The 20584-nt window shown below is 31.1% G+C and overlaps 1 protein-coding gene across 1 annotated transcript in view; it reads left to right on the top strand.

The window, feature by feature from the left end:
• LOC145259296 (E3 ubiquitin-protein ligase MARCHF4-like) overlaps positions 1 to 20584 on the top strand; it is a 180016-nt gene that overhangs the window by 82554 nt on the left and 76878 nt on the right. The window contains exon 2 of the mRNA XM_080117168.1: positions 17655 to 17953. Within this exon, the coding sequence (XP_079973294.1) occupies positions 17655 to 17953 (299 nt within the window). The remainder of the gene's footprint in view (positions 1 to 17654; positions 17954 to 20584) is intronic.

Raw genomic sequence — 20584 nt, 5'->3', positions numbered from 1 at the left:
CATGAGTCACACTTTTTAATATATATATATATATATATATATATATATATGCACATAAAGTTATGAACAGTACATAGGGCCTGAGTAAAGCCAGGTGTAATTGCTAGTCAATAATAAAAATATTATTACATATTATATATTGTAATACATAATATCTGTTGTTTGTAATTTTATGTATAATATATATATATATATATATATATATATATATATATATATTTTATAATCTCAATGTATTTTTTGTTTAAATAAAATTTAGTTTAAGCTTTCAAAAATTAAAATTTTCTTTATCAAAGCTATATATATATATATATATATATATATATATATATATATATTTTCATATTGTCCAAGAGGGACTGTGGACTTCGAGGTTAAAGAAAAACCCAAGTCAAGATTACGCATTAGAATGAATTGGTAGAGTCGTAAACCTATTCCATTCGGTACAATAATAGAAGACCGTGTCAGGTAGCAACAACTGGCAAATGTTCGCATTTCAACTTACTCCAGCCAGTTTTGCTTTCCTTAAATATACATGAACCATATTAATATGTTCAAGCCATGTCGCAATATAATGTGAGTTAAATTTAATTTTGTGTGAAGGGTAAGAAAGATTGATCAAATTTTTCCCTGAAAATTCAGGTATTTCCAATTTTTGTGAAACCTTTAACAGATATTGTATATCAATTGATAAATACCAGCGGGACCTGTGGAAATTCCACCGTGGACTCTTTCATATGTAATATATTGATGTTGGCATACTGAGGATGTTCACTGTAAATGGAGACACCCTGATATTATTATAGATCTTTTGTTAAAACTCCAAAATTATTTATCTAAGCTAGCAGGGACACTCGTAGCCTGGTCGTAAAATATGCTTAAATATGATATTTTAATTTATGCAGATTTCGTATGTATTGTTATAGTTAATTTTCTATCGATTTATATACATTATAAAGTTGTGATTTTCAAAATAAAATATATTCATATGACTTGGGTGCATCAGCTTGAATCGAAACTAAAACTTATGAAGAATGCTTGGTAAAATTATTTATTAAAAAAATAGATGATTTTAGTTCCTTCAGCTATAATCGAAACCAAAACTTATGAAGAATTCCTGGTAAAATTATTTATTACAAGAAATGGAAGGTCGTAACAATTAAACGACAGTCACTTGTAAGAAAAAGATGTAAGCATGATGCAAAAAATAACACACGCTATCGTATTGATATATAGATTCCTTAGTCTTTATGGAGCTTAAGCCTTGAATTTTAGACGTTTCATAGCATCAAAATTATTTAATAGATTTTTATCAAAATTGGAATAAGGATTCTAGGCAGAAGGTTTAGTAGCATTATATGTTGATTTTAATTCTCGTTAATGGAAATAAGTGGCACAATTTAATTCTTCTAGTTTAATTCTATGAAACCAATTTTATAGAAAAATTTTCATTTGAAGTTTGGAAAGTTTCTGGAATTGTTTTGTTATTTCTAACATTTTGTTTGCCATTTTCTAGCAGAATCTCTGAAGAATGCTGACATTCGCTTTGAAAATTAATCATCAGCTGTTCTTAAGCTAATACTTTTTTTTTCCTGTTACTGTCTTCATAATTTGGCATCGATGTTGCCAACAGTAGACATTTTAGTGTGCATAGCATCTGCCATCACCCGACGACCCCACCAATTTCTTCCTTTTCTGCTAAACTCTTTTTAGTGAAAGAACTAATTCTTTCACTGTGGTTCTGGGAAGGGTAAACTTTCAAACCAAATTTACATACTCATCACTAGCTTTAGGATTTTTTAAATTCTGTACTAGCCGAAAATGGGTCATCCTACCAGATGCCGGATATTTACCTGTTATTTCAAGAGATCGTTCTAAGATTCTAACTGCCCCTTTAAACGCAATTGCGTATTACTCTTGCACTTGGTTCACTGAGTATATTCGTCGAGTAGCTTTTTATGTGTTTGTGCATGTGTATATTATAACATGAAATTTATTATATATATTTTAAATTTTCTTATTTTGTTTTAGCTGGGGATGGGGCATCCTACCAGATACATCTCATATTTCATTTCCTTTAAACGCAAGTTTGTATATTTGACATAATTTATACTTGGGTAATATTTGTGTAAAAAGGTTATAATAAGCACAAACCTCTTTCTATATATATTTTTGTTTATAAAATTTTTCCTACCAAACTCCTGTCATTTTTTGGTCTACAGATATGAAACTTAATATATAGGGTATACGGACCCATGTGAAACTTTATATTGGAGTTTTAGCCAGGGAAAATCAGTGCAAAAGTGAAAATTAAAAAAAATGGAATTTGCCAGATGAAGATCGAACAATGGCAATATGAGTGTATGTGTAACGTAGTAGCTATTGCTTTGTTTTAATTTTTAGCCTTAAAGCAAACATGTCTTCATAGTTCAGGCATTAACGTCAAAGGAAAAAGTAAATTGTAAGCTAAATGTTTTGGTTTCGATTCTCAGTGGTGGCACACGGATCATTTTTATTTTTTTTTACTTTTTAAATCATTACTATATAATGGGTTCAATATAATACAATAATAAATACGAAATCTGCATTAATAAAAAATATTATATTTAAGCATATTTTATGACCGGGCAATGCCATGTGGCCACAAAGATTATATATATATATATATATATATATATATATATATATAATCTTTGTTATTATTAGTGATAAAAGATTCTGTTGTGCTTCCTGAGAATTTGTATTTCCTCACTTCTGTACATAATGTCACCCCATTTGTGTGTGTGTATAACTTTTTTTTCTTTTGTAAATGAAATAATTATCTATAGATAGGTTTCACTGTTACTCATCAGCGTGAGTAACTGATATTTTTGGGAACCTTTCATTAGATTTGAATCTTGTCATGCTCAGCCATGCTGATGAGCCGCATTAATGGCAAAACACATGTACGTGGATAATTATTCTATTTAAAAAAATTATATATAGCATGTATATGTTATACTGGGAGATAGGAATGCTCAGGTTGGTGCCTGAGGGTAGAACCACCAGAAAAAAATCTGTCTCTTCAGCCATTTTTTTAAAGCTACTAAGAAAATAAAAACTCTAACATGACAGCAAGAGCAACTGCTGCTTCGAATGATATAACTTTCTATTCATTTTTGGGTCAAGCTGGCACTTGTTTACAGAACGTTTTCTGGATAAAAATTTCACGAACGATGCCATTGTTTGAACATTTAATCACATTGACACAGTTTTTCATTAAATCACAGAAGTTAAGCAATGTTGAGCCTCGTCAAAAGAATTGCTAAAACCTAGCGTCATTACCCCCCCCCTTTCACCAAAACATACATGCGACTGAAGATTGTTTGTGAATTTAATATTCCTTTGATACTTCCTCCTGTGGAGTAAGCCTGTTCAACTTGCTCAGGGTGAATGCCACTGGCATACATGACATGCAATGCTTAAATACAATCCTGCATTATTAAACATTGGAATGATTATGTAACAGCAGTGGTATTCTATTAAATAAATCTCAAACGTGTGTGTGTGTTTGTATATCCGCTAAAAAATTGTCATCCGCATCATACATGCACAAACGCAGCATCGTTAGAAAGAGCAATCTCTCAGACAAAAAAGATCGAAAAATTGAAAATAATTGGATTATTTCATGTAGAAATGTTATGCAGGGGGATCAGATAAAACCTTGCTTTCGATGCGGTTTGCAAACCATGCATCTACTAACTATCATTATGTTCTTTCGTTTTAAATAGCTAAATTTGCGCCGCTAAAACATTTGCGTCCTCGTGGGCCAATCAATAAAAGCTTTCGCTTGATAACTTGAGTTATGCGAGTTCGCTCCTGGCATGCATTATTTTTTCCTTTTTCTTTCTTTTTTCCTTTCTTCCTTTTTTCCTTTTCCTTTTTTCCTATTTCTTTTTTCCTATTTCTTATATCCTTTTTTCTTTCTTACTTTTACTTTTTCCTTTTCCTTTTTTTCCTCTTTTTCCTTTTTCCTATTCTTTTTTCCTTTTCTTTTTGTCGTTTTTTCCTTTTCGTTTTTTCCTTTTCGTTTTTTCCTTTTCGTTTTTTCCTCTTTTTCCTTTTTTTTTCTCCCTTTTTTTTTTCATGTTTTTTTTTCTTACAAAAATTTTGCTTTCGGTTTCGCTTCTGGTTGATGGAACCGAAGTCCCATTTTTTTATGATCTGGCAACGACGCGCTACCCCTCCTCCACCATGTTGTCACACTTATTTTTTTTTTTTGTATTTTGTACGCTCTCCCCTCCCTGGCTAGTTATTAACATTTCAAGAATGTTAAATTGTTAGTCTTTTAAAGAGTCCTTTGTTTTAGTCTTTAAACATCATTAACTATTGATTATACTAATTTCTGTACTAAGCCTTTTCCTTTCCCAAGGCAGTGGAATATATATATATGTGAACGTGTCTGTGTAAAATTTCCTACGCAATAACTCTGTCAATTTTTAGTCTACAGACTCGAAATTTGATATACAGGGTACTGAGATTTGGGAAAATCTATGTGATCGGTTTTCGGCCAGAAATCTGGCTGTTAAGGGGTCAAAGTTCAACGATTTTACCTTTGAGAACTCTACCAAACTCCTCCGACAATTTTGGGTCTAAATACTTGAAATTTTAGATACATGATATTTTGGACATGGATCTAACTTAATAACTTGATTTGAGCCCAAAACAAATGTTAAGGGGTCATAATAGGGGTCAAAGTTAAAAAGAATTTGACCTCTGTGGTCTCTACCAAATTACTCAAATAATTTCTGGTCTAAACATTTGAAATTTTACATAAAAGGTATTCAGAAATTGGGCAAGCTTTTTAATCGGTTTGGTTCGAAAATTTTTAGTTACCAATATATAAATGTATGTATTTATATATGTTTGCATGTCTGCCTAAAACTTTCGACAGAGGCGACGGATTTTATCAAGATCAGTATCGTTTTGAAGTTCGACATTTCAGACGACAAATATCAAAATATTGGCTAAAAACATTAATATCTTCACATTCAACTGGGCACTTTTCTACAAGGGGGCTCGCTGTTGTTAAAGGAGTTTGGTAGAGTTCTCAAAGGTCAAATCGTTGAACTTTGACCCCTTAACAGCCAAATTTCTGACCGAAAACTGATCATGAAGATTTTCCCAAATCTCAGTACCCTGTATATCAAATTTCGAGTCTGTAGACTTAAAATTGGCAGAGTTATTGTGTAGGGAAATGTACACACACAGACACGTTCACTCTTATATATATATATATATATATATATATATATATATATATATATATATATATAATCTTTTTTTACAAAGGACTCACCACTTATCAAGGCCCGGAAGCCACTCGAGTATAAGGGTTAATAAGTGTACAGTTGTCAATGAGACAATATAGTAATCGTTAAAGTATAAATTTGGTAAATTGGATTACTTAAGGGGAATGGCTCATCAAGAATTTATTAATTTATATATTGTGTATGTGTTTTCTTTTTTGTTTTTTAAATAAAAAGAACGCAGTTTTACTCAAGCAGCGATCAATTATGTTAATATGCCGACGACCAATTAAATATGATTGAAACAAACTTTAGTTTTTACTCATAGTTTGTTTGTCGTCGTCATTGTTATTTTTATAACAGAATTGTTTAATTTTTTTGTTATTTTTTTTGTAACTATTTGAAAAGATAAAATTTATAACAAATAGTCCTTCAAGACAATACTTTTCTAGCACATCTGTATACCAGTGAATGCAAGCTCAAACTATTCTTGTTATAAAGCTCTATCTGAAACAGTATTGAGCACTTTGGATGCATAAGATTTGCTCTTTTGGATTCCATCAGAAGAGGTCGTATTTTTGTTTCTGAATTTTTTTAGATGAGGATTGATTATTCATATTATTTGGATTCTTCGGACTATTGTTCTCATCTTGACTATTCACAATGTTTCGGTTGATGTAACCTCCGACTTTCTTCAAGTATATATTGTTGGGCTCGGGGTAATCTTTCTGTCGAACTGGAAGTACCAGGAAGTATATTGCGTCTGGAATCTATTTTGGTCTAACACCTTTATCTACTGACTTGTTCCGCAATTCCGAATTTTCACCGACTCAAACTCCTCCTCATTACTTTGATTCCTTGATTTCACTGTTATTATCTAAATAGCCGGGAAGGTGGAAGGGACCTTGCCAGTTGTAAAATATGTTTAAATATATTTTAATTCATGCAGATTTTTTTTATTATTATTACAGAGCCAAATCTCTATTGAATATTACATTGTACCGAATACATAGTAGTGATTTCAAAAGGTAAAGAAAAAAAATATATGACTTGAGTGCTATCAGCTAGAATCGAAACCAAAACATTTAACACTCCAGCTATCTTCCCTACCATTTGATCTTACCCAACAGACAGATAAGAAAGTTTTAAAATTAAACCATTTTCAGCTACTAGTTTTATGCACGCACAAACTAATACAAATATGTCGGCAAGTTGAAATAAACATTTTGCATTTCAACTTGCTGACATCTTTTTGTGCACGTTATTCATCCAAACAAAGGTTTTACTCGTTATAAACCATCCTTGGTGTATGATTACTATTTCCTGTTAATTTCGGTGTCATGTGACCAGTAGTTTAAGAGTTTATCGGTTAAATATTTACACACACAAACACACATTTACTGTTTTATTTATATAAAGATTGTAATCTCTGATAGCAGTCTATCAATATGTGACAAGATGATTTTATTTCTGTATGCATATCATCCTTTCTAACTCTGTAAATAATTTTTTGCCCCCCCCTCCCCCCGAGAAAGGAGGGATTGAACCTAGTAATTCACTCCCGTTCGTCCGTTCCTTTGTTTGCACTTTTCTCAATAACCACGCCTTGGATTTTTTGGAAATTTTGCACAAACATTAGTCATGGTGAAAGTAAATTTTTGCCAGAACAGATTTCCTGCCATAACTCTGGTTAGTCCCCTAGGGGCTATTATAAAGGGTAAAATTGCCCCAAAATCGTTCGTCTGTTTGTTTTGTTTATTCGCATTTTTCTTAATAACCACACCTTGGATTATTTTTAAATTTCACACAAACACTATACAAACACTATACAAACACTATACAAACATTATACAAACAGTAAATTTTTCACTCATGAAGGATGACCTCACATGCTCGACTTGTTTTGTCTTTTTTTTTTGTTTTTCTCTTTTTGTTTGAATTTTTGAAATGAGGACTGATAATTTTGGTTTCTTTGAATTACTATTCTCATCTTAAGCGTTATTTTCACAACGTTTCGACTTGTGTAACCCCCAAGCATCTCAAGGTGTATGTGGTTGAACTCTGAAATTTTGAATGGAATCTTTTATTTAATCAGAGTAGTAGTTTCTCGTTGCCTCAACATAATCCCGTCAACACACCAGTTCTCGGCAGATCACTTTTAAAGTTAAGCAACATTGAGCCTGATTAATACCAAGTGTGTTACTATTTAGGAATACCAGTCATTGTATGTAGAAGGACGTCGACACCTCCTTTCCAGAACTGCGAAGGCATAACGTTATCCTCCCCCTCTAACTAGGATATAGATATAACTGAGAACCCACTGGTGAATTTGACACTTCCGCTTTCGAGGGAAGCCGTTTTAACCCGGTTAGGTTAAATGCCGAAAGTTATGATTCAATGGTCTTTTTTTTTTAATTCTCTTTGTGGTATTTTAATTTCCGCTGTGAATAATGTTTTTCTTTTCTGGATAGAAAATCGCGTCATTGCATTAAAATCAGAAATCAATACACGAAATGGATATTTATACTTTGGCCCAACAACTGGCCAGAGTGTTGGTCTTCTTCCTGCAATGGACGCACTGTTGCCTTATAACGGATTTCTACTCATGTCACTCCTAAACATTTGACCTGTCCTTGGCTTTACAAGTGTTTAGCTGTCCCTTGTTGAAGGGCAGGAAGCAGACACACTTGCGGACAACATTGAAATGTAATGCAAAAAGCAGTCCAAACAGGAAATAGAACAAGGAAGCAATATTAGACTTTTAAAATTAGTTATATTTTTCTTGTGCAAATTATGTGCCCTATGGACGTAAATCTATATATCTATAAAAGTGAGAATTTGTGTGTGTGTGTGGACACTTGTCAACTTATATACTCAACGGATTTTTTATCCACAGACTTGAGATTTGGTATATAGGATATTCAGACATGTGGAAAACTTATAAATCTGTTTTCATCTGGAAAAAAGACTAAGGGATCAAAATTTAAAAAATTGGTACGTGGGGGGGTCATTGGATTTTTATCTGTTTGTCAACTGTTTCACGACTGTGCATGCACAGTCAAGAAACATGACAGAGTTTTATGTTAAGAATAAGATTGTTTGAAAACATCTTGTAAATATCGTGTCAGGCTGGCCTAATGGTTATCATACTTTACTCACTGTCTTTAGGTTTTGGTTTTGATCTCGGCTTAGGTATTTTTTTTTCTTTAATCACAAGAAGTGAACTGTTTAAAAATAAATGTAATACTCGCTTGCACATGTCTCAGTTTCTGCATGAATTAAAATATAATATTTATGCATATTTTACGACTAGGCAGTGCCGGGCGGCTTGCTAGTATACCTATAAAAGTGAGAATGTATATATGTGAGGACAATTCTCAGCTTATATACTCAACGAACTTTTGATCTACAGACTTGAAATTTGGTATATAGGATATTCAGACAAGTGGAAAACTTAAGTCGGTTTTCATCTGGAAAAAAGGGCTGCTAAGGGGTTAAAATTGGTATGTGGAAGAGGCATTGGATTTTTTGTTTGTCAACTGTTTCACGATTGCGTATGCGCAGTTGTGAAACATGATAGCTTTCTTAAGAATAAGTATGCTTGAAAAAACTCTTTAAAAATTGTTTCAAGCTGGTCTAATGGTTATCGTACTTGCCTCGGTGTCTTTAAGTTTTGGTTTCGATCTCAGCTCGAGTATTTTTTTTTTTTTTACAAGAAGTGAACTGTTTAGAAAAAAACTACTTGCATGCACATCTCAGTTTCTTTCCATTTTTTTTTTTTTTTTTTTTTTACTTCATTTTTTAAAGGAATTTAACGTTACGTTTAATACCTATGATATTTCTGTTTATAATAAGAATTTTGCATTAATTAAAATATAATATTTATGCATATTTTATAACCGGACAACGCCGGGTACATCTGCTAGTATTTAATAATTTTAAAGGTGTGACTTTTATACATGCCTTTGAAATCATCAAATTTAAAGTGATTGCTTCACTGTACTAAACAATGTGAAAAAATGTATATTATGATTGTGTTATTAGTTGACTGTTTTATGATTTGCCTTTAAATACACCCGCCCCCTCCGTCTCCAAGTATTCCTTAGAATTATTTTTCACATTTTTATGAGTGCTTTCTGTCAATTTTGAGATAATTGATTTGATGAAACTAACATGCACTGTTGCTCTCGGATCCGGCTGTCTAAAGATACTGGCTTTTTAACCTAAAATGCATCAAACATTAATGCTATTGCTTTTTTTTTTATTTATTCCTCCTTTTCATTCATAAAACTCAATCATGTTCTGAAACCTCAAAAATAAAAATAACAATTTTCTTATATTAAAAAAAAAAAAAGTAAACTAAATTTTATGAATAAATATTTGAAGGTATAAAGAACGATAAGCACAAAAAAAAAATGTCAAAAAAATGACTGGATTCAGTGTTAAATAACCCAAAAAGGATTGATATGCCGTAAAACAAAACAATCAAACTGAAATTGTCATTAACAAAGAAAACCGAGAAAAGAGTTTGTTGGTAATTTGGTCAAGGTAAGAATTTCTATTGGATGATATTCCAAACAATGAGTGCTTCACCTGAAGAATTTAGCATGAGGAAGATTATAACCAGCTGCGAGATTACAGAGAAATCTAAGAGTACACATAGCACCATCAGACATTTGCTTGACTCTCATCATACTCTTCATCCTCCCCCCCCCTCTTTTTTTTCTTCTTCTTGGCCTCTTGAATCTTTATTTTGGCATACCTTATTTGGTGCAAATATTTCTGTATAGATATTATGGATGGATAAGAATATATACTAACTGGCGGCCTAGCATTACCCAATCGTAAAATACATTAAAACATGATATTTTAATTTATCAAGATTGCGTATGTATTATTATAGAATCAACCCTCTATTGAATTATCATATATTACAAGGAATAATTTGCCTGGTGGACTTATTCACAAAAACAATTTAAAAAATAATAATGATAATGTCGTTCATTAAATTCCGTCTGTATTTGTTTACAATATCATGTCAGCTGATATTTGGGCTTGACGATGAATGCCCTGGAAAAGTCACTTCTGAATTATGTTTAGTTTTAAAATATGCGAACAAATGAGGAAATGATTTGCAGTGATTTTAAATGGTACATTTTCTTTTTATTGTAAATTGAACTCCTTAATAAGAAAAAATTAAAATAAAATGATGAAGTACACCCGGACTTGGTGAGGGAGTCGGATGTTCTATCACTAGTTATATCTCCAGATGACAATAAATCTGTTTTTTTTTTTGTTTGTTTTTTTTAAGAAGAAATGATTTGCTGAGATTTTATTATTCCCCTTGGCTAGTTTAACATAAAATATTCCCCTGTAAAAATTCTTTTTTATCTATAAAAGAGAAAGACTATTTTTAAGATTGAATATTTTCAATTTTCGATACTTATCGGATAGATTTCCATACAAAACATATCTAAGAACATTGCCAGACATATAAAATACCTTTGAGCGAAATTTGCAAAAGATATGCTCAGCTGTTTCGGAACTTATGAGGAAGGGACTCTCACACAAACAAAGTGACTTTTATATAATAGTGGATATATATATATATATATATATATATATATATATATATATATAAAAGTGAACGTGTCTGTGTACATTTCCCTACACAACAACTCTGTCAATTTTTAGTCTACAGACTCGAAATTCGATATACAGGGTACTGAGATTTGGGAAAATGGATGTGATCGGTTTTGGGCCAGAAATTTGGCGATTAAGGGGTCAAAGTTCAACGATTTGACTTTGAGAACTCTACCAAACTCCTCCGACAATTTTGGGTCTACACACTTGAAATTTTAGATATAGGTTCGTTGGACATGGATCTAACTTAATAACTTGATTTGAGCCCCAAACACTAAATGTTAAGGGGTCATAATAGGGGTCAAAGTTAAAAAAATTGACATTTTTTTTTATTATTTTTTATTATTAACATACACCTCCAAACACCTGGGCAACGCCGGGCTGAAATGCTAGTGTATATAATATAGCACGGTCCATATTCTGCATAACTACTATACATATATATATATATATATATATATATATATATATATATATATATGTGTGTGTATTATGTATGTTTGTTTAAGAGAGAATTTTCAAGGTAAATTCAATTTCTATGGCATCTTTGTTTATTGAATTGTTAGGTGAAAGTACAGTATAGTTCCAAAACGTCTTCCTTCTCCCTTGAGAATGGGTTTCTAAATAATAACTTATTTCAGCACGGTCCATAAGTATCAAAATTATATATATATATATATATTTTTTTTTTTTTACTTTTTTTTTTTTCATGTGTCCACACAAAATTCTTAAGGAGATATATTTTATGTATCGATTTTCAATATTTACATCCACAATGCTTAATACGTGAGTAGAGCTAGGTAGTATGTTACCCTGAATTGTCCTTACATGGATAAATCGGGAAACTTCTGCATTGTTTGATTGCTAGCAGTAAGTCAATTAATTTTCTGCAATTGCTAAATCGATCTGCTTTCACAAATCACAATAGTGCTAATGTTATTTCAGGGATCATCAGTTGTTTACCATGAAACACTGTGTCGGGGGGAGATATATATATATATATATATATATATATATATATATATATATATATATGCGCGCGCATGTTTTGTAAACGTATGTTTTATATAAAAAACCATAAAACCAATGAAAAAAAAAACACACAAAAATACTTTTTTTTTTTATCTTAAACACATTATGGTTTTCATCAAAATATATTAAAATGGAGTTTTGTTTTCATCATGTTGTTACTTTCTTATTTTAACCATACAAACTACATGCTAAAATATTCCTCAGTTTTGGAATCAGTTATGTTTTGAATAAAAAATTTTTATTCAATCCCGGTTTTCCTGTTAATTATAATTACTCTTATGGATTCGGATTTGGATTCTTTGGATTACTGTTCCAATCTTGAATGTGAATTTCACAATATTTCGGTCAGTGTAATCTCTGACCGTCCCCATGTGTATCTTGTCAATCTATGGAATCAACAAGGAATTTTGAAGAGAACTCTTTATTTAATCCACAGAGTAGTACATTTTCGTTCCATCAGCCATGAGTAGAAGTCCTACGTAATTTGCAATTGTAATTTTGGGTGTCCTCCGAACTGAGGATTGAATCTTCAACCTGCAGAAGAGTGCATCTTACAACTGAATTTTATCAAAAACTTTATCCACTGCACAATATGTTTTGTTCAAAATTCCGATTCCCAGGTTCGATAGAAATATTCCCGAGTTCGACAAGATACACTTAAATGTTGGAGATTATATATCGATCAAAAAGTTGGGAAAATAATGTTCAAGATGAGAGCAATAGTCCAAAAAACACGAATTATCAATCCTCATCTAAAAAATTCAGAAACATACCATTATAGATTATGTCTCTTTCAGTTCTTAATTTTTATTTGTTTTATTTTTATTTGTTTTAGAAAATGAGCAATTTTGCTCCTCAAACGTTTTCAGAAGCAGCGATTTATTCACCTGCTCAACAATAATCCTATTACCTGTAATTAACAATACCTGAATATCCGTTTTCTCATGACGTGGGTTTTATTTTTTATGTTCATGTAATAAGACACTCTGACCTGGCAGAAAGTAAAGCAACAAAGTTTTGTTTTTCAAACTAGACGGAAAATTAACATAATAGTTATATATATATATATATATATATATATATATATATATATATATATATATGAGAGAGAGAGAAAGCTAATCTATAATCTGTTTATATGAAGTAAGTGTCGAGGTATGCAGTACTAGATATGGTTTTAAAAGATTTACCTCTTGCTATTAGGTTACCGTACTTGCACAAGAATAAAAGGTAAATGATGGTTTTAAAACAATATATATATATATATATATATATATATATATATACACACACACGCGCATATGTTAAAAGAAAACAGCCAACAAGTTTAGCTTGATCTCATTAATGCTGTTTGTTTTTTTGTTTTTTATTTTATTTTTTCTTTTAACTTTTATTTATGCTCTGGTACGCGTTGAGCTCTCCCACTTAAGCATAGAGTAATTTCTGTAAAAAATCTTTACAGATATAACATTCTTTCTCTCCCTCCCATATATATATATATATATAAATTCATATTCCTGTCTGTCTGTTTGTTTGTTTGTTTGTTTGTTCACAATTTGATTAATATATACAAAGGGTTCCTTAGTTTACTGTTTCATTTATTTCTATATATAGTGTGATTCTTGCAAACTAGATACAATTAAGAGATCACGTCATTTGCATATGACATTAAGAAAAATCCATTTTATTAAATAGCGGTATCTTAATGTTTATAGCAAGAGAATTGTTATAAGGGATCTATTAAACATCGTTATTAATAAATTTGATACAATAATTATATTGATAACATATTTAATTTATTTGGAATTATTATTCCAACATCGAATTTAAAAAAAAAATTTTTAGAGTTATTTGCCCCTTAGAATCTTCTGAACATTTCATTTGTTTATTATTATTCTTTAAACAGCTATACAAAAATCGGTAAATTTTTACGATGTAACCCAGCGTCGTTTAATACCTAAAAAAATAAATATCTACTGCCCCCCCTCTGAATTCCACAATTTACACTTTTCTTTCTTTTTTCATGTTAATTTCATCGATTACAAACATAAATTTGTAATTAAAAAAAAAAAAAGGTACATTTTTTTACGTGACCCAGCGTCGTTTAACCCCTAAAAAAAAATTAGTACCTACTTTTTTTTTTTGGGGGGGGGGCTAATACGTTTAAATAGTCTTTATAAATAATATGAAAGAAGAAATTTTGAAAAAAAAGAAAATTAACATTTTAAAGGGGGGAAGTCACTTTTCTATATAAATTTAACGTAAAATGAGCAGCCACTTTTTGGCCACAAAGCGTTCAACGAGACATGTCATCTCTAGCATTTTTCAAGTTTGGCGATCGAGAGGGGGGGGCAAAACATGACAAATACAGTTTTTTGTGATGGGGGCGGGAATTACATTTGAAACATAAAATAATGATAAATTTAATTAACTTTTATGACACCATTCTGCACTTTCACCTAATAAGTTTATAAACAAAATGAACCCCAAAATATGACAAATTCAATTTTTTATTTTGGAGAGGGGTAGGATTACATTAGAAACATAAAATGACGAAAAATTTAATTTAATTGTTTTGGGAATTAATTTTTGATGGATCTTCAATTTTTTTTTTTTTTTAATTTTATTATTTTTTTATTTTTTTTTGCGATCGCACGGGCATTCACTGCTATTTTATTGAAACAAAATCCTGTTTACAACCTCCGATTGCGCATGTGTACACAAGCATAAAGCCATAACAGCATAAATAAATAATCAATGTGACAATAAAATGTATTGTTTTACTGTGAACGTTTTTAGCGTCCCAATTGTTTTTTTTTGGGGGGGGGTTCACGTTTAAATTATACTTTCTGCTTTTTTTTTTTTTAAATTATACTTTCTGCTTTTTTTTTTTTTTGCATTGTTTTAATTAGTTTTACTGACCTTATTATTAACCTATAAATTAAATATTTGACCCAATGGGTCATGAATGTTTGTTTAAAATAAATGAAAAAAAGTTACATTTTATTTTCATTTTCTTTTTAAAAAGCCATTCTTAACATGGGAAGAGAGTGTTTTCTTTAACTATTCTGTACTTTCAACTAACAATTTCATTTAAAAAAGTTATATAAAAATTTGAATTTAACTTTAAGTATTGCAGTGCACATTTACCTATAAGTATGGTAAACCACTTATAATTCAATGGCTGTAATTTTTTTTTTCAAAAATAAACAATTATAAACAGAACGACTAATAGAAATTCCTAATGAACCGCCCCCTTAAGTAAACATTTCAGCAAATCTCCTCACTAACATAATGTACTTGCAATAACCCTTATCCCTGAGTGGCTTCCGGGCCTTGATAAGTGGTGATCACTGTGTAAAAAAAAAAAAAAAAAAAAAAAAATCTATCTATATTCTTTTTTCATTTTAATATACTTTCACAGAAATGTTTCTACTATGCCACAAAAAAATATTTTCATGTCACAAGTGTCACTGTGTGATGTATAACATAGGTAAGGAAGACAATTTTTTTTGATAACATGAATCAATTAGTTTAATTACTCTGGAACAAGAAACTAGATCCAGTATCAGAAACATTTTTACTTTTGTATTTAAGGGAGATGGTGTTTGATCAACACTGCTGGGGGGCCATAATTTAATATACTATTATGTTTTTAAATCCTCTGAAACAATGTTTCATGGTAAACAACTGATGATGCCTGAAATAACATTAGGATTAATGTGAATTTATGAGAGTAAATAGATTCAGCAATTGCAGGATGTTAATTGATTGGAAAAATAATTTTTTTCTAACAGATTTTTTTAAACTTTTTTTTTTGTATAGATTTAAAGATATATATATATAATATATATATATATATATATATATATATATATTTAAAGATTTAAAAAAAAATTCAAATATATATATATATATATATATTGTTGGGGTGACCCCTACAGATTCTGATGATGGATTACTCCTGACGTCATTTCTTGTAATCAGGTTCTGCTTTCCAGTCAGTTTGTCTCCAAGACTCAGAGAGTCGCAACATTACTTGTCCTTCAGTTGAGCAGAGTCTCCACTCAACTAACATATTTGTATTTCTGTTAATATATTATTTATTTCACCGTTTCCAAGTCTTCTCGTTATTCCTTACAACATTCACACCTCAATATCTATAATATAAAGCTGAATGTCTGTGTGTGTCTGGTCACGAATAGGCTCCTATACGGTTGACTATTATAGAAAACTGATCACATATAATGATAGATGTATTGAGACACAGGAATGGGTATGTTTGATCTGGCATAATGATGATTCATTAAAATTGTGGGGTCTGCGTACGCGCCTGGTCCACAAAGTATGGAAATAAAAAAAATTTAAAAATTAAAAAAAACGTTTACAAGTGTTTTTGATATAGATGTACATAATAATACTTTGATAAATATGTTTTAACTTAAATAGGGATGGTATAATAGAATGGAAATAGACACAAACTTTAATAAAGACTTTTCATATCTATCTGCGTAAGTATACTTTGATAATTATGTTTCAGTTTGAAGAAATATGGTACAATAAAATTATGGGGGTGTTCGTTCGCACCTGACCTCCATAGAATGGAAATATGTCACAAAGTTTAACAAAGTTTTTTAATATAGATCCACAGAATATTGTTATAAGTGTTTCAGTGTGAACAGGTATGATATAATAAATTATGGGGTTTATCTATTTTATTTTTTATTTTCATCATATTTTGCTTTGGTTTTCATACCCCCAAATTCGAAGCTATCTCTTTACAACCCTTCCTTCTCATAACCTATCATACTTTCATAAATCAGAGTCCATTTTCTGTAGGCTGTTTTTGAACCCAGTTAATGATGGGTACTTTTGCTAGTATAATATATATATGAAAATTAGGTATATTTATATATTTGTATTTATAAAATTCTCTTCCTAAGCTAATTAACGGATCATTATAGATTTTAGAACACAGTGTAACAGAGCCACTAGCACTGTTAACAGTAGCAGCATATGACTGCTAACACATGCAAATAACTAAGCCGGCTGTGCGATGTGACATCAGAGCAGATATAAAAGGACATATGTGCACAGTGAAGCAGTATGTAGAGAAAGAGAGGTGTTTGAAGCGTGTTTGAAGAAAGATGTGTTCGAGACGTGTCTGGAGAAGCGCGTGTTCGACACGTGGCTGGGGCATGATGAAAAAAAGCAAGTGTTCTAGACATGGTCAGAAAATGACAGCAAACAAATCACGTTGGTGATGAGAGCATCTTAAAAAAAACATGTCGATGCGAAAAATTAAATGTTTAAAACCAGATGCAGTGCATGGTTGGAAATACCACAAATAAATGCCTTCTATCTAAAACTGGAAAAGTGAATTAGATTTCTTCCTTTCCTTTGTTATTGTGGCAGACTGTATATGTTAATGTGTAACATTACAACAGCTGCTAAGTGTAAGCGTATGTAATGTGGGCTATATTAATTTTAATTTAGTTTTATGCAAATGGAGCAAAAAGGCATTGATTGTAAAAATACAGATTTTTGTGGAATTTTAATAGGTTTTAGAAATAATTGAATATTCTTCAAATTTCTTGTTTTGTTTTGTTTATTTATTTATTTTATTTTATTTTTTTTAGTATTTAAACGAAGTTGGCGTTAACTAATCTGTCCTTTTTATTTCTCTTTTAGTGATGTATGGAATGAATGGATTTCCAGATGATTCCAACGAGTATGTCATGGTTCAAGTGACCCCCCTGCCGAGTGGAGAGGTGACCCCCCTACAGAGTTACAATGGCACACCTATGGCCAGTGCCAATGTAACCCCCTTACCAATCAAGAAATGGCCACGTTCCAATGATTCCGACACGGGTACCGATATTTTGCCGATATGTCGAATTTGTCATCTACCAGGCGATAAAGAAGATCCTTTGTTCAAGCCGTGCCGATGCTCAGGGACTTTACGATTCATTCATTACGGTTGCTTAATGGTATGTATTAGGAAATTGATATTTCTTTTATCAACACATCGATATAGCTGAGTAACAAAATAACAAAAATATATACAACTAGCTATCCCTTTCTGGCACTACCCAAGAACATTTACCTTTTTAGGTATTTTTGATGGGGATGTTATGTGGTTGGATGTTATATGGTTAGTTGATTAGGAAGGAAGTCAGGATGAAGATTATAAATTGATAGTAAGTTGTATCTGCCCACATCTGACTGAAATAGAATATTGAATAAAGAAAACTGTCACTATCTTCTGTAAATAAAACTACATCTCCACAATTAAATAGATATCATTTTTATTTACTCAAAGATGAGCAGTTTTACAGGCCTCACTTCCAGACAGAGCAGTATACAAGGAGTCACCATAAACAAGAAATCCCGAATTTTATTTTGACTTCCTGTTCATTTAAGAAGTGATATTGCTGCTTTCTGGTGTTTCTTTAAGTTGGCTGAAACTATTTTGTTTGATGCAAGGATTCAAGTAGCAGGTAAAGATGTTTTTTTTTTTGTTTTTTTTTGGGTTTTTTTCTGGATAATTTGAGATGGAATTACCCTGTTCCATTCTTGTTAGCTACTGTAGTGAAATGGTAGACGCAGGGTAACATCCAATCCAAAGATGGTCAAAATAGGAACTGATTTAAATAGTCGTTTTTGGGTGCAAACATATGTCTATGCACGTTAAGATGCATCATAACTTTTATGCAGTTAACAGCCCAAACTCAAGTGTGCGAGCATAAAGCTAAATCACAACTCGATCTGACACATAATATTACCTGTACATTTAAGATTCCTGCATTTAACTATTATGCTATATATATATATATATATAATCATTCAAACATGTTAGTGTTTGAATATATGGTTAAGTGGCAGTTTTAGTCATTTAGAACTGCTTTAAAGCTTCACCGCTCACTCATTTTTTAACCAAATTTCAAACAATCATTACAGTTTATAGATTACTTATATATATTGTGAAAAAAACTTTTCAATTTTCGTTCAGTAAAACAAAAGTTATGGTGAATTTAGTGGTGTTCAAAATCCTAAAAATATGTAAGGTGAGTGATGTTTTTTATGTTTGGTTTCGATAGACACCACGTCGCTTCAGTGACTGCTGTTGCTACCAATTCACCACTCTCGTGAAAAGAGAAGTAACAAGTGAAACAGATTGAAAGGGAGATAATCGGGGGGGGGATTTTATTGAAAGCAGACGAGTGTCATATATTATTATATACGTGTATGTTTATAGGGATAAAAAAATAAAACTGAAATTAAACAAACAAGTGAATTTACTCAAAGCTTGGAAAAATCATGGATTATAAATAGAAAAATGCGAGCGTGAAAAATATGGTTAAGCTTAAACATGGAAAAGTAAAGGACTAGTTGCTAAAACTAGAAAAGGACAAAATATTCTCATAAAAAATATAGTAAATTTATAACTTAAAATATTGCAGCATTAAGAATTTTTTAAATTCAATTTATAACATTATATAATCAATTCTAAATGCTGCAATATTTTAAGTTATAAATTTATATTTTTTACTAGAATATCTTGTCTTTTTCTTTTCCAGTTTTAACTAGTCCTTAACTTTTCCATGTTTAAGCTTAACCATATTACTTTTCATGCTTGCATTTTTCTATTGTAATATATATATATATATATAATTCCAGATTAATATTTTTCAGAGATAAAGCAACCAATGAAGTTTTAACAAGGTTAATACAAGAGTGCTCAATATCGAAGTAGGGCAAGATGTACTTTTTATTTTTTTCTGTATTTTACATCAGTATTAATATGTCGCTACACATTCATGAGCATTAGTTAGCCAGTTAGAAGTAACTAGAAACCTCTTCAGGCGATATTGCTTATACAAAAGCTTAAGCAATATTGCCTGAAGAGGTTTCTACTTACTTATAACTGACTGACTGAAACATGCTCATGAATGTGTAGTGACATTATTGCTTATGTAAAGCAAATAAAGTGTGTGTATATAATATAATATATATATTATGATATTATGCACACATAAAGATATTTTCAAAACAGGCGGATAATACAAGTTCCATCGAAGGTCAAATGTCGATAAATGATGCTTAATTTGATATGAAAATAATTTCAATCTTTAAAATATCCATGCAAGTAGAAAAAAAGCAAATGAAACATCTTTTTATATTGCAAAAAGTTTATTTATCCATTAGTTTTGTTTTTTTTCTTTTTGGTCCTCCGACAAAGGAGGGATTAAACTTAGTAATTCACTTCCATTCGTCCATTTGCACTTTTCTCAATAACCACACCTGGTATTTTTTTTTGGGGGGGGGGGAGATTACACACAAACATTAGTCATGGTAAAAGCAAATTTTTGCCAGAATAACTCTGACCTGAGGGGGGGGGGCAATCATTATTAGAGTAAAATTGCCTCAAAATCTTTTGTCTTCATTTATTTGCATTTTTCTCAATAAACACTCCTTGAATTGTTTCGAAATTTTGCACAAACATTGGTCATAGTAAAAGTAAATTTTTGCCAGAACGGATTTCCGGAATAACTCTGGTTGCCCCACACCACATACCCATCCAGAGGGGGATTATAGGTGTGAAATTGATCCAAAATCGT

The sequence above is a fragment of the Euprymna scolopes genome, chromosome 34, assembly GCF_053919585.1.
Source record: "Euprymna scolopes isolate OS-2025 chromosome 34, ASM5391958v1, whole genome shotgun sequence".
In the NCBI taxonomy this organism is placed as follows: Eukaryota; Metazoa; Mollusca; class Cephalopoda; order Sepiida; family Sepiolidae; genus Euprymna; species Euprymna scolopes.
Note: the sequence above shows the minus strand (reverse complement) of the source record. Positions and strands in the feature narration are given on the sequence as shown.